Consider the following 15,039-nt stretch of genomic DNA (forward strand, 5'->3'; position numbering starts at 1 on the left):
CCAATCGACGGCTCATATTTGTGCTTTAAAATATTTGGAATCATCTCCGCATCATGTGCTCATTTATTTATTGGTTAAAATACTGTTTGCCAGTCAGAAACTTGCCTTTGTTCACAAGGCTCTGTCAATTATCGGACGGTATCATCAGTCTCAAATGACCGAACTGCCCCCTAATTCCGTGTAAAACAATAGCACTCGCTCATCCCATCCTAACGTATAAAGTAAGTTTCCACCTACCGCAGAGTCAATGTCTGATCCACGATTGGTGACCGTCAATCAATTGATAGGTCCCCTTATTCGAATATATTTTGGAGCACTGAATTCCGGACGAGGACCGTGTTCGGCTGTTCCATGCACTAGAAGTCACTACAATAACTTGTCAAATTCATAAAATTGTGTGAAATTGACACTGATAACATACTATTTTCGGGTTGAAACCGTAAAACATACAAATTACTTTATTTTACAAAATATATAATTCATTGCTTTATTTTGAAATGACAAATAATCGTTTTCAAAATTCCAAAATCAAAACCTAACCAAATTAAGAATTTTCAATATATGATTAAGTATTTTAATGTTCATGATCTAAAAATTATCAATATTAAATTTTAAATTTTAAACCTTAAACATTAAAAATTAAGTCGTAAATATTAAATATTAATTTATAACTCTTAAACTCTAATGTGTCATTTTTTTAAAAAAAACACCCTCCCAAATAACGTGGCAACTAAAATTATCCAAAGTAGGGCTATTTCAGTCATTCTGGCAGATTTAAAGGTCAATAATCGACAAATACAGATAGACGACCAAACAATTCAGAGCTGTTGCACGGAAAGCAACCGCATGCAACGACGCCGCATTTGTCCTATTCACCTTCTGGCTTCTACTAATATTCTATTAAGCGAGCATCTTCCTTGGCAATATCACTTCTTCAGTTCCTCCCCCCCCAAAGTCGTCCACATTCACTGTTGAAGATATTAATCCGTCGGCGATCAGAAAGAGAGAGGCCCACCTGAGTTCAATACGGCGGTCAGAGGGGCCTGTGTTTAGCGTCCTGCGTTGATATGAGATTTGAGTGAAGAAATGGTGTCGTTATAGCTCTATTGTTGACATCGAGTTTTTGCTGAAGGATATTCGGATAGTGAAAATGGATCGGGCGCCGATTACTGGTGGGTCTGGTATGGACATGCCGATTATGCACGATGGCGACCGGTATGACTTCGTTCGCGATATCGGAGCGGGAAATTTTGGTGTAGCGAGGCTCATGAGAGACAAGGTCACCAAGGAGCTTGTTGCTGTAAAGTATATCGAGAGAGGCGATAGGGTCAGTTTAAAAAAATATAATTACTGCTCTTATGTGGTCTATTTATGGAAATTATTAATTGGCCTTTTTTTAGTTTGTTGATGGTTCTCTTATTGCTGTAGTTTACCGAATTTGGTATCGTTTTTTGATATTAAATTCGTATTTTTAGGTATAAATGTTGTTTGAATAATCATTAATGTTTAGCTTTGCTAATATCTTGTTTGCTGGGAAGATGCTTGCTAATTATGTTGTTTATCATCAGCATTTTAGATTTTTTAGTGTTATGTATTTGGGAACTTTTACTAATACTACAGATTACAGAATTCACCGATTAATTACCTTCGGTAAATGCAGATTGATTATCAGTTTTGGAATTCAAGAATTATCTGTTTACTTGGTTGCCGAAAAAATTACAGGAACATGACTTCAGCTTCCCCCACCGGCTCACCCCTAAATGCCCAAGGGATAGAAAAAGAAAATTGTTCATGAGTTTAGGACAATAAGTATTTGCTTATTTGTCTTCTGAGGTTCTTGGTTTATTTATTGATGTACTCATATATTCACTTTTGCTCATGGATAGCATAGATGACCGTTTAAGCTGTAATGTTAATCTGAGTAGCAAAGGATGGCGAATTTCAAATATGAAATTGTGTATACTATGGTGCTCGTTTGTAGAAGGTGACTCATCAAGAAGTTTATTTTTGCCCAGTGTCTTGTAAGTGACTCTAAAAGATGAAAAAGAATTAAAAGTAGTTTTTCCGGGTTGAAACTGTAACTTACAAGAATCACATATGACCCTTTATATTTGTATTCTCTTTGGCATTTGCATAAGTAGGTTGAGAATGAGAGCAGTAGGAGTTTGATGCACTTCTGATCTCCTTTTTTCTGTCCCAAATGCTGCAGATAGATGAAAATGTTCGAAGAGAAATTATTAATCACAGGTCGTTAAGGCACCCAAATATTGTTAGATTTAAAGAGGTTCGATGATTGTTAACCTTTTCTGAGATTTTATTTCGTTTGAAGGGGAAGGACGAAGGACCCACCCCTAATTCCCGGATGTTCTAATTTAGTTCTATCTTCCTACTCTAGGTCATTTTAACACCTACTCACTTGGCCATAGTCATGGAATATGCATCTGGAGGAGAGCTTTTTGAGCGAATAAGCAATGCTGGGCATTTCAGTGAAAATGAGGTATGACTTAAGCATCTTGATTCTTGAGTTCCTTTTTCTCCTAGGCATGTAATTTTATGGTATCTTGACTATGATGTGTGTTGCAGACTCGTTTCTTCTTTCAACAACTTATATCTGGAGTCAGCTACTGCCACGCAATGGTAATTGACAATTTTCAGTCATCAGAAGTTTCTTTCCTGGGGCTGTTGGAAAGCAATTCATTTCCATTCAAAACGGAAAATTTCTCAGTATCTGGTTTATTTAATGATTTATTTCTGATATTTTCTTACTTGATGAAGCAAGTATGTCACCGGGATTTAAAGCTGGAAAACACGTTGTTGGATGGAAGCCCAGCTCCTCGGTTGAAAATTTGTGATTTTGGGTACTCCAAGGTACTGGTTATCTTTCTTTACCTTTCTAGTTGTCAGTTCATGATTTTATTATTGTTGAAGATAAGTTTCCGCCACACCCTGCCCTGCTTTTGGGTTCAAGAGTCAGCAATATGTTGGTTGAGTTGGTTAGAAGCAATAAAATTCTGGTGTGAATTGTTTAATTTACGACATGGCATATAGTTGCTGCTTCCATTTTAGACCTATGAGTCTACTATCCTCATCTGGGATACTGTATAATTTGTGATGATATAGAAGAAAATGAATATATTTGCAATAGTTTTTGAAATAGACGAGAAATTGAAGTTCTTAAGTTTCTCACATCTTTTATCTGGAGTGAGAATTTTGAAAAATGAGCTTGCAGTTCTAGGGACATACTAACTATAAGAGTTCTAGAGAGTTAATATGACAGCCATTCATTGCGTAGATTTTCATGAAGTTATTATCTCCTTTATTGGACATGTTTTCACTTCTGTTTCTGTCTTCTGCATATGCAAGATCTAGGTGGTGTCTATTGTTTTCTTGTCTTAGTTATGGTATAATCTTGAATGTGCTGTTAATGTTATTTTCTTGCCTATTTTGGTTTACAAAAAAAATTTGATTTAATTTCATCATTGCACTTTTAGTAATCCACTATCTAAACATTTTCTATTATCACTATTCATTTTCTGATTATGGTTGTTTTCTTAGTCTTCATTGCTTCATTCACAACCAAAATCTACTGTGGGAACTCCTGCATACATTGCTCCAGAAGTATTATTGAGACAAGAGTATGATGGCAAGGTAATTATACATGGCTTACATGTACATGGTATTTTGATTGGAAGTCTAGTTAATTCATTCAGTTTCCCTTCATGCATATTTGAATTCTTCATACAATTTTACATTAGCACTTGTTACATACTTACATGTTATGCTTTTGATTGGTTGAAGCGAGGATGTGAGTTTGTAGGTTGCGGGCATACTGTCTCTTTGTTCTTCTTAGTCGATGATCGCTAAATTCTTTTTTTTTTTTGTCCCTAGTTTTGGCAAGCTGTTAACCTTCTTTGAAAATGCAATGACACAAAAGACTATAGCTGGTCATTTCTTTCCAGCTCACTAAATCATTTAAGTTCTGTTATCGTAAGTCGGAACATATGTTGTTTTTTGCCTAGTAGTAGCACATCGAATACTTCAAGTGAATTATAGTCCTCTGCAATGTGGAAAAGAAAATTGAAAAAGACGCATTGTTAATTAGTGATTCACACTGTTGATTCGCTTTGTTCTCCTAAAACTTTCTCTTACATTGTGAGTGTTTGAAGCCATATATAAATTCGAGTCTTAAAATTTCTGTTTTTTTTTTCACCTAGTTGATCAGCATCTTTATTGTTGTGTGTCTTAACATTTTTTTATCACTTTTTATTTAGCTGCCTGCCTTGTCTCTTTTCTTTCTTTCTTTTTTCTTGATAAGTCATTCTTTTATAGTTATTATTAGTAACCTGAGAAGGGGGTCGATCCTTGCTGCATTCCGTGTCTTAGTTTAATAACTTCAATTATATTTTGCTTTTGAAGAGCACCACTAGTTTGAGTGGTCAAGATCCTTAGCACCATGTCCTAGGGCGAGGGTTCCAATCCCTTCCACCCTTGTTGTACAATAAAAAATATATGGTAATTCTATATCACTATTGAAAGGATATGCCGCTTTTGTCATTTTAACCTTTGATATTTCTTACTTACAGACTGCAGACGTGTGGTCATGTGGAGTGACATTGTATGTGATGCTTGTGGGATCATATCCTTTCGAGGATCCTGATGAACCAAGGGACTTCCGGAGGACAATACAAGTAAACAAATTATCTTTGTTGTCAATTTCCATTTATGTACTTAAAATGCTTAATAATCAACGTTCTGTTGTTATTTCTATGCCAGAGAGTTCTCAGTGTTCAGTATTCCATTCCAGATGGTATTCAAATATCTGAGGAGTGTCGCCAACTGATTTCAAGGATTTTTGTTGCTGATCCCGCTGCTGTGAGTAAATTCTCTCTCTCTCTCTCTCACTCTCACTCTCACCCTCACCCTCACCCTCACCCTCATTCGTTTACCAGTATGATTATTTTGTAAGCCTTTGAATGTATGAATGAAACAGAGGATTACAATGCCTGAAATCAAGAACCATCCGTGGTTTCTGAGGAATCTTCCAGCAGACTTAATGGATGAAAATATGATGAGTAACAACTTTCAAGAGCCTGATCAACCCATGCAGAGTGATGACTTGGTCATGCAGATTGTTGCGGAGGCTACCATACCAGCAGCTGGAATCCACACTCTTGACCATTACTTGACAGACAATCTTGACATGGACGATGACATGGACGACTTTGATTCTGAATCCGATCTGGATGTGGACAGCAGTGGGGAGATAGTATATGCACTGTGATACTCATCAGAGGACATGCATCTTTGTAGCTCACAGGACGTGTGGTGGAGTATCTGGCTGATTGCTGAGAGCGGCATATGCTTCTTTGAAAATATGTGGTGTAACAGTTTGCAGGATTTATACCCTAGACTAGAGGAATTTGTTTAGTGACTGGTAGAGAGTCGGTTGTAATACATTCCCTATTTATGTATAATTTTTGAGTTAGTTCTGTTCTGTCTGTCAGTGTTGGTTCTGGTTGGACATAAGCATGTATGTATACTATGACCTCTGCTTCTGTACGTTTCTCTATATTTATGTTGAATCCTAGTACCTTTGTGGCTTTGTTGCTGCATCCTGCATGCAGGGAAAGACGCATACATGATTATTACTTCTTTAATAGAAAACAACTATCATACAAGTTTGTCTATCGGACTCCACGAGAATATTACAACCATTGAAAAATCAAACTCGGGAGATAAACGATTTCAGGATCTCTCGAATTCATATAGTTTGACCCCTATGTAGCACCTAATTTATATTCCTTTAGAAATACCTATGTAAAGAAGTGTGAGGAGATCAGAGAAACTGCCCACATAGGAGATAACAACCACCCAGCTACTGTGTTAGCAAATTCAAACCAATCTCCCTCAGCATTCACTCTAAACTTCCTTCTCACAAATTATTCAATCGATTCTCGACTTGAATTCGCTAGCACCATAGCTTGTTCCTCTGTAATTTGTAGTCTATACAAGTCTGGCGGATCTCTGCAGGAACCAAAATAAATTACACCCACGGAATTAAACCTTCAATTCATGTATCAATCTCCACAGCTCCACTGGAAACAAAATTAATTATGGGCCGTCCTGGCACCGCCAAACCAGAGCGGCCCATATTCGGTCCAGTACGATAACAAGCCGTGCGTTGGCCTTTGATCGTTAGTGACTTGGTGAGCTTTTCGGGCTCCAGAATTTGCCCTCTGCCCATGATATTGGACGGAATGGATACCGTGCGCCTCTCAAGCATAAAAGGCCATTCATGTGGGACTAAAAAGTAAAAAGGCCTGCTTTGTCGGCTTGTCGCTAGTCATCTACACTTGGGCTTTTTGCAAGTTGGACCATTTCGTTAGTGGCTTGATATTCGGTACAAATTTTGGGCTCAAGACCATAATTCGGCCCATAAGATTGTTAAAAGGGAACCTCCCAATTGATACCTGCACTTTATTAGAGAGTTCCAAACACTCCCAATTGATAGCTGCTATTTATTTGAGCATCGAAGAGATCTCCCGAGCATACACTCGAAAGTAGGCATGGCAATGGGGTAACATTTAATCCCATACCCACCCCGTTACAACCCATAACCTCCGTCCCTTCCCTCACAAACCTCAGATCAGAGAAAATCTGCGAGGGATGAGGCGGGACAAGTCGGACACAAATTGCCATCCCTACTCAAAAGTCCTCTTAACTTACATGTTATCTTATGGAGGCCATCATCTTTAACATCGAGAACAACATCTGACGTCAATCCAACATGAATATAGTTTTTGATATAATTCTTCAAATTCATATTGAAAAAATATTTTTTTAAAAAAATCTATTGCACCACATAATTCACCGCAGAGATGAAAGATTTACGTGTCTTCGTTCATTCATTGATGGCAATCACAACTGTGTTCACGCGCATTGGCAATCCGTGTGGTACCCACTACTTGTGTGGAAGTCTAAAGCTCTCCCATTCCCCAACCGCTCATCATGTGGTTTCCCATCATTGGCATTATCCACCTCATTATGTCAACAAGGCATGTTATTGAACAACAGTATCATGCTGTTTTTTACACAAATTGTGCCTAAAAACCAGTACTTATCACTTTGACTTGTGAAACAAGTCATAATCAGCACTAGCTCCACCAAACACTGCCTCCACCACATTCTAGCTGGATCCAAATACGTCTCTAAAGAATGCAAAAACATAAATATTTTATAGGAAATGATAAAAGATTAAAAATCCCAATCCCAATCCCAATCCCAATAGTAGTTAGTATCTCAGTTATTTCAACTGTTGAGTTGGACGCACAATACTCATATGAATTCGTGAGCTCTACATATCTCACATAATACACACGACTCAATAGATAAACTACACATATCTCACATAATGTACACAACTCAACAGATAACTGAGATATATCAACTACATAATGCACACACTAACCAGATAATTGAGATATACCAACTGTTTTGATCCCTATTATAACGGATATTTTTAACAACTGGCATTACCACGGCTTTCAATAAATAAATAACCCAAATTTGCAAGTAGATAAACTGGGTTTTCTGTCCTGCAAGTGGTAGCTAGAGATGATAGTTAGTTCCTCCATAATTAGAGCACTCTTCATTATTACACATACCTAATCCCACGATCAAGAAAAAAGAAAAAAGAGAAAACAAAGTACTATAAAAGAAAAGAGAAGCGATAACAGCTGCACTTTTTTTTTGGTCAAAAGATGAAAAAAACCTTCGGTTTAAAGAAATTATGATGATGCGTGATTAGCGCCGGATATTATCATCAAAACCTTTAAGATTTACAACAATTAACAATTTTTAGTTTCTCAAGAAGCTTTTACTGGATAGACCTCCCCCAACCAACAAGTTTCTCTTTCCCGCCCTATCCTTACTTAAAGGCTCACCAGACTGTCAATTCTATCCCACATTGCGCCTAAAGAGAAAAATCTACTACTCTCTCGGTGTTGGCTTCACTGCATTTCCAGATCCAATGGTGAAGCCATCTTTGCTTCACTTGATTTGCGTAGCTTTGGCTGTTTTGAGTGGCTATGAGGTGAAAGCAGATAACCCATATAGGTATTATACATGGACTGTGACTTATGGAACTCTTTCTCCTCTGGGTGTGCCCCAACAGGTTAGAAAAATCTCACATTTTCCTTTATTCATCATTTTTGGCATTGTTACTGTTGTGGGTCTCTCCAAAGACTGAGCCTTTGCTTTTATTTTGGAAGGTGATTCTCATCAATGGTCAATTTCCTGGTCCTAGTCTTGATGTGGTGACTAATGACAACATCGTCCTTAACTTAATCAACAAGCTGGACCAGCCTTTTCTGCTGACCTGGTTAGTTTCTAAATCTGTCATTTTCCGGTTGATTCTTGTGAGAAATCTAAGCTTCTGGATCTTGTCAAAGGTTGTGAAATGGATTATAAACTTGCTCATGTGTATTGGGTATATGGGGTTTTCTTTTCTTCAATACATGTTAATTTGATTGTGGCTCGTAGACTTGAGATCTGGTAATAATTTGTTCTGTTAATACTAGGAATGGAATTAAACAGAGGAAAAACTCATGGCAAGATGGAGTGCTAGGAACCAATTGCCCCATCCCACCAAACTCTAACTACACTTACCATTTTCAACCCAAGGACCAAATAGGCTCATACACATATTTCCCATCAACTCTATTCCACAAGGCTGCTGGAGGGTATGGTGCATTCAATGTCTACTCGAGGCCTCGCATCCCGATTCCTTATCCGAACCCTGATGGTGATTTCACATTACTTGTTGGTGATTGGTATAATACCAGTCATAAGGTGAGCAAGAAATGTCCTGTTCTTTATTCTTTGAGGCTTCTTTCACCATTGTTATTGTTGTTATTTTTAGCTTAGATCTTATTATAGGTGACATGAATAATTGCATAGTGTTGATAGTAAGAAAATTTGGTTGAGCTTTTTACTATAGGTAAAAAGGTAAACAACACCCTTCCACGAGGCTCCTGTAGTGGACGGGATCGGTGACATGGAAGATATATGCAGACCTTAACCCCACAAATTATGTAGAGAAGTTTCCAAGAATTGAACCTATATCTAGGTTGCACCCTTGCAACTCTATCACCGGGCCATATGTCCGCTTTTAGATGTTCATAATTCCATTTCATAAGCCAAAGCAGTGGGATGTGTAGCAAATTATCTTTATCTGCTGTTGCTTTTCTTTTGTGCCTTTGCACTCCATTTTTGACCAAAATATATCACTTATATGTGGACTTCAAATCCTATATAAGGCGTATTTGAGAACAAATTGTTGAGTGTTTTGAGTATGTATCTTGGCAATTAAATAGAGAATTCATAAAGTTAAACCATAGTTTGCCACTAATACACCAGAACATTGTTCAGACCTTAGAGAGCATTTTACTCTTCCATTTATGCTTTAAATGTCATTCGATGATGATGACTTCATTCATAAGAGCATGATTTATAAATGTTCCTGCAGATTTTACAGCAGACTTTGGACTCAGGGAGATCTCTTCCATTTCCTCACGGAGTTCTTATAAACGGCCAAGCTCACGCCACCTTCAGCGGCGACCAAGGTTCTTCCGATATTCAATATAGATTTATTCCGTTATGACCAATGTTGCTCCCGAAGAAAATTGCTTTAATCGACAATGTTTTTTTTATTTTCCTTTCAGGTAAAACGTACATGTTCAGAATCTCAAATGTTGGTCTATCAACCACATTGAACTTTAGGATCCAGGGCCATACAATGAAGCTTGTCGAGGTTGAAGGATCACACACCATTCAGAACATTTATGATACCCTTGACGTGCATGTTGGCCAATCCGTGACTGTACTAGTAACCTTAAATCAGGCTCCAAAGGACTACTACATTGTTGCATCGACACGTTTTACAAAGCAGGTTCTTTCAGCAACTGCAGTGTTACACTACACAAACTCGCACACCCCCTTGTCTGGACCATTGCCTCCACCTCCCGCTTTACAATTTCACTGGTCAATGCAGCAAGCCAGAACTTACAGGTATAGATTGTTTTTGAATATTAATCTTTCAACAGACAGATTATAGTTCATATGAAACCACACCTGCAATGTCTTTGAAAGCAGAATGTCGGCTCTTCTATGCGTTCTACAAAGTGCAATGACTTCTAAATGTCATAAGCCTCTCAGAGATTTGGTTCTTTTGACATTGTTTTCCATGCTAAAATGATTAGGCCTTGGATTTTTGCTTCTAAGTTCTTGCAACTGATTCATATCGATTAATTTACCTTTCCTCGAAGGTGGAATTTGACATCAAATGCAGCCAGACCGAATCCTCAGGGCTCATTCCACTACGGAAAGATAACACCAACTAAGTTTATTGAGCTGGCCAATTCCGCAACTCTGATAAATGGAAAGAGGCGTTATGCAGTTAACGGGGTCTCCTATGTCAATGCTGATACCCCGCTAAAGCTTGCTGATTATTTCAACATCTCTGGAGTTTTCAGCTTAAATTCCATTGAAAGCGTTCCCTCTGGAGGTGCTGCAACTATAGCTAGCTCCGTCATACCGGCGTCCCTCCATGATTTTATTGAAGTTGTTTTCCAAAACAATGAAAACACTATGCAATCTTGGCATCTTGATGGTTATGATTTTTGGGTTGCTGGGTAAGTCATTATACTTGGCTGTATCTAACTTTTGGAAGTTGATTAGTTTCTAACATTCTTTTGTAACTTGTACAGTTATGGTTCTGGCCAATGGGCACGAGAGAAGAGAGGAAGTTACAATCTAGTTGACGCGCTTACTAGACACACTGCTCAGGTAACACGAATAACCTAAGATCGTAAAAGGAAAATCATATATCATTCAAGGAAATTCAGATAGTTTGCTGTTACTGTGTTATACTGTATCTGGTTGGATTTCTTCAAAGCAATTCTGGTCTTCCCAAGTTCCCATATTCACTGATTTAATCTGTCGCGTCTTGATTTCTGGCGTGCCTAAGATAATCACTTCTCTTGAACTTTAAACAAACTGCTCATCATTTTATGCTACCACACCTTTCAATTTGCTTCTGTCACATAAGTCCATATCACCATTTTGTTCAAGTCCGTGGGCAAAAAAATCTAACGATAGCAGCATGCTTCGTTCATTCCATCTATCGATCTGTTTTTAAAATCGTCATCTAAATGTGTGGAATTTTCTTGCAGGTATATCCAAACTCTTGGACTGCGATACTGGTTTCACTGGACAACCAAGGTATGTGGAATGTGAGGTCTGCAATATGGGAAAGGCAGTATCTTGGGCAGCAATTCTATCTCAGGGTCTGGAACCCCGTCAAAAACCTCGCTAATGAATACGACATTCCTTCTAATGCCCTTCTTTGTGGCAAAGCAGCGGGACATTAATGTTACAGGCCAATTTTTCAGTCATGACGGTATGACTGCATTATTGATGAGATGACAAAAGAATAGGAAAAGAGAGAGCATTATTGATTGTTTGGCGTAGATGGTTGTGTACATTTGAAAAGTTTCTTAATTATATTTTTATTGCCTTGTATGATCTATATGACAGTCGTCTATGGTGAAATGTTTTGTATACACGTTAATCTCTACAGTTATGATAGAGATCGCACATAGGAGCCCGTTGGTATCTCATTTATCCCAGTTGGTGAACACATGAATTCACTCGAATCTTGTGTATTTAACTCAACAGTTGGGATGCAGGGCTCTTAATCATTTTCGTTCTAAGGTCATCCACATCAGAAACTCTTAACAAAAACTCTAAATTTACAGTAAAAGTACACTTTTCACAGATTTACAGTTTCTTTTACAGTACCACCACACAGCAGACACTCTAAATTCACACAACAAACACTCTAAATCATTTAAATATTCATTTATACAATCAATTTTTATTAATTTAAAGTTAATACCTTTTACAATTATAATAACATAATAAATTACTATATTAAATTATAATTGATTGACATTAATTTTAATAGTTATAATAATTATTTTAATAATATATGATTGTTGAATTTTCAAAAAAAAAATTGATGAATTGTGTGGCTATTTTGTGGTTGGTGGGTTGAAGGGCTAAAAATATGGTTGTTGGGTTGTATGGTTATGAATTGGTGGTTGAATTGTGTGGTTATTTTGTGGTTGTTGGGTTGAGTGGCTAAAAATCTTCAACTCTTTTTGACCTTATTGGTGGTTGAATTGTTTTCCTTCTCCTTCTTTTGTTGCTCCACCTTCTCCATCTCTGCACATGCTCTATGTTTCTCAGCTTCTGCTCTCTGTATCTCAGCCTCTGCTCTGAGTTTCTCAACTCTAAGCCTCTCATTTTCAATGGCTAAATGATCTTGCCACTCTTTTTCAGCTCTAACCCTCTCAACTTCAGCCAATGCCATTCTCTCTACGTGCTCTTGTTTTTTATTGATTGTCAATTGTTCAACGATCTCCGTAAGGTCTTTGTGATCTACCTTCCCTTTCTTTCGTCGTTCTTTTTCAGCATTTCGACCAATTGGTCTCTCTATATCAACAGAAAAAGAACATGAGATGTTATCAGCATCCAAATTTATTGTATCATGGACCTTGTTTGAGCTGCCACCAGGTTGTTTTCTTTTTGATGAAGATTGTCCCATATGCAAGTTCCACTTTGGTTGATGCCTCAATAAATTCCAGCAATGATCAAACACGAAGTGTGTATTTGTCATCTCATGGTACATTTCTTTAGCCATTTGTATCTGCAAAAAGAACACAAAACTTAGTGGCAAATAAAGAGAATACATGCATACCTCTAACATATTCAATGTAATAAACTCCAAGCTTCCAATTAAAAGATAGGAATCCTTTACCTTGTCAATCTCGGTGGTACCGGATGGTCGGGAATCCTCTATTTGTGATAGGAATCCACAGAACTTGTTGACAGCAAGTTGAATGGCTCCCCATCGGCTACTTAACGATCGGTCAGTTCGCTCGATATGATTAGGGCCTTTATTCGCATTGTATGTTGCTCCAATTCTTTGCCAAAACGTCTTGGCCTTTTGATCTGTACCTTGCACTGAGTCTATGCTTGTATTTAGCCAAGCTGAGACAATATTTTTATCCTCCTCAATTGAGAAGTTACCTCCACGATTGACGCCAGCTAGCCGTCTCTTTTTAGGAACTGGTGCTTCTTCACAACAACTCATATTTTGAACATTCTGGGAAGTGTATGATTCTCCATCAGGGAATGGCTCAAAATCTTCAAATTGGGCTTCCATTCCTGTTTCATCATTTGAAGATACATATTGAAATTTAAATCACAGCTTCCATTCCTAAAAAAATTATTGAGCTGCAGTCTCTAAATATACTTTACAAAGTCTGGATATATAATAAAACAGAGAGCCCACAGATTCCAGATTACAGAAATGGGTTCTCTTTTATTCACATCACATACAGATATATTCAAGAAATTAACATTTCAAATGCATGGATAATTGGCAAAATAATCAATTCCCTAGTTATCTAACCAATTCAATATAATCAAATCATAGAGCATGTTTGCAGGGACTTATTAAATTTGAAGGACTTAACACACACGCAGACACAGACAATGCCCCGGCAACATTTTCTTCTCTTAAATCCTCAAGCAATCAAAATCAACAGCAACAATACAAAATCTACAAGAAATTGGTCATCAAACAAGATATGACCCATCAGCATCCAACTTTTGTCATGGACCAGAGCAATATTTAAAATTCTGATATATCTCACCATGGCAGAGATAGGTAAGCTTGTTCGATAATTTCATAATTTCATATCGTACATTCATCTTCTTTACAGTAATTTCTATTTTCTTCTTGTTAGCACGAATATGAACGACAAAAACCAAACATCACTCCCTTGAAATTACAAAAGGAAATGTTTTATCTTGATCGATCCATAAACCTTAAGCTTGTTGAAATAAGCATCATTGCACTGGAAGTATGAAAATAATATGATCAAGGACACAAGGAAGTAAACCAAATAGCTGAATCATCGACGATTCAGAGATGAGATTTCCTCATCACTGTCAAATTAACTTCCTAATTAGCATAAAATTAGAGAAGAACCTGATATCCAGTGAAAACGTTCAGAGCACATGATGCAGGGATGAGCATTAAAATTACAAAAGCATTATAAATCAACAATTGAAGAAAGAAATAGAATCAAAGCAAAGGATATACAAACAACCTATTAAGCAGTAACAATTTCATTGATTCAGCCATAGCAGAGATTAGGGTAGAAGACAGAGATTGAATCTCCGTTCAGTTCATCAACTGATACACCAGATTAACAAAAACTATGAAACAATAACGAAGGAACCGACCGTTCAATCTGGAATCCAAAACTCGTTAGCTTAATCTGACGATTTTCACACAACATATCAAAATTGAGAAGCAAACAGAAGAAGACATACTATCAATGCCGGAGATTTTGAGCTATTCTAGGCAGCCACCGAGATAGAGAGGAGGAGGAATCGCGGCAATAGCTTTCGTTCGACGTTGAGAGCGGAGAAGAAATAGATTTGGAAGGAAATCGCGATGACGAGAGAGCGGACTTGGAAAGAAATCGCGATGACGAGAGAGCGGAAAGAAATCGCGATGATTATTTTAATCAAAAGAAAAAATAAATACTGAATATTTTATTATTAAAATAGTCACCAGTTGCTACAGGAGACCGGTGCATGTACCGTCTTCCTGTAGCATTTGTTCATCTACCGTTTCCTTTCCAGTTGCTGATGGAGTCCATTTTTTATCAAAAACTCTATCAAAAACTCTACATTTGCAGTCCAGTTTCAATACCCAGTCACTGCTGTGGGTGGTCTAATAAGCCTGAGCTCGAGTGTTTAGAGTCCTTTAAGGCTTGGGCCTCATTTAATTGGAAAGGGCTGAGCGCCAGAGCCTAGGGCCTGTCAAACCTGGCTCGGCCTGGCCCATTTTCGTCCCTAGGCTTATTGTTGGACATTCACAATAGCCTGCAACCTGGACTT

The 15,039-nt window shown here is 37.6% G+C and overlaps 3 protein-coding genes across 4 annotated transcripts; 2 read left to right on the plus strand and 1 right to left on the minus strand.

Annotated features, from left to right (window-relative positions):
• The first annotated feature begins 909 nt into the window (after positions 1-909).
• LOC120002219 (serine/threonine-protein kinase SRK2I-like) lies at positions 910-5,629 on the plus strand. Its single transcript, XM_038850896.1, has 9 exons — positions 910-1,327; positions 2,210-2,284; positions 2,396-2,497; positions 2,584-2,637; positions 2,776-2,868; positions 3,556-3,648; positions 4,584-4,688; positions 4,774-4,872; positions 4,991-5,629. Exons 1-9 carry the CDS (start codon positions 1,151-1,153, stop codon positions 5,279-5,281), a joined length of 1,089 nt encoding a protein of 362 aa, XP_038706824.1. The 5' UTR covers positions 910-1,150; the 3' UTR covers positions 5,282-5,629.
• A 2,250-nt stretch (positions 5,630-7,879) lies between these two features.
• On the plus strand, positions 7,880-11,712 carry LOC120001559 (L-ascorbate oxidase homolog). Its single transcript, XM_038849943.1, has 8 exons — positions 7,880-8,173; positions 8,271-8,380; positions 8,580-8,850; positions 9,527-9,623; positions 9,723-10,068; positions 10,326-10,691; positions 10,767-10,845; positions 11,232-11,712. The coding sequence occupies exons 1-8, from the start codon at positions 8,030-8,032 to the stop codon at positions 11,427-11,429; spliced, it is 1,611 nt and encodes a 536-aa protein (XP_038705871.1). The 5' UTR covers positions 7,880-8,029; the 3' UTR covers positions 11,430-11,712.
• Positions 11,713-12,064: 352 nt separating this feature from the next.
• Positions 12,065-14,611, minus strand: LOC120002296 (glutathione S-transferase T3-like). 2 transcript variants are annotated; one of them, XM_038851008.1, is made up of 3 exons: positions 14,467-14,611; positions 12,881-13,290; positions 12,065-12,769 (listed from the first exon to the last, which is right to left on the minus strand). In XM_038851008.1, exons 2-3 carry the CDS (start codon positions 13,286-13,288, stop codon positions 12,212-12,214), a joined length of 966 nt encoding a protein of 321 aa, XP_038706936.1. In that variant the 5' UTR covers positions 13,289-13,290; positions 14,467-14,611; the 3' UTR covers positions 12,065-12,211. The 2 variants fall into 2 exon arrangements, with proteins under 2 accessions (XP_038706936.1, XP_038706926.1); XM_038850998.1 differs by having other exon boundaries at positions 12,065-13,290.
• Between the last annotated feature and the right edge of the window lie 428 nt (positions 14,612-15,039).

Source organism: Tripterygium wilfordii, chromosome 1, assembly GCF_013401445.1.
Source record: "Tripterygium wilfordii isolate XIE 37 chromosome 1, ASM1340144v1, whole genome shotgun sequence".
NCBI classification, from domain to species: domain Eukaryota; kingdom Viridiplantae; phylum Streptophyta; class Magnoliopsida; order Celastrales; family Celastraceae; genus Tripterygium; species Tripterygium wilfordii.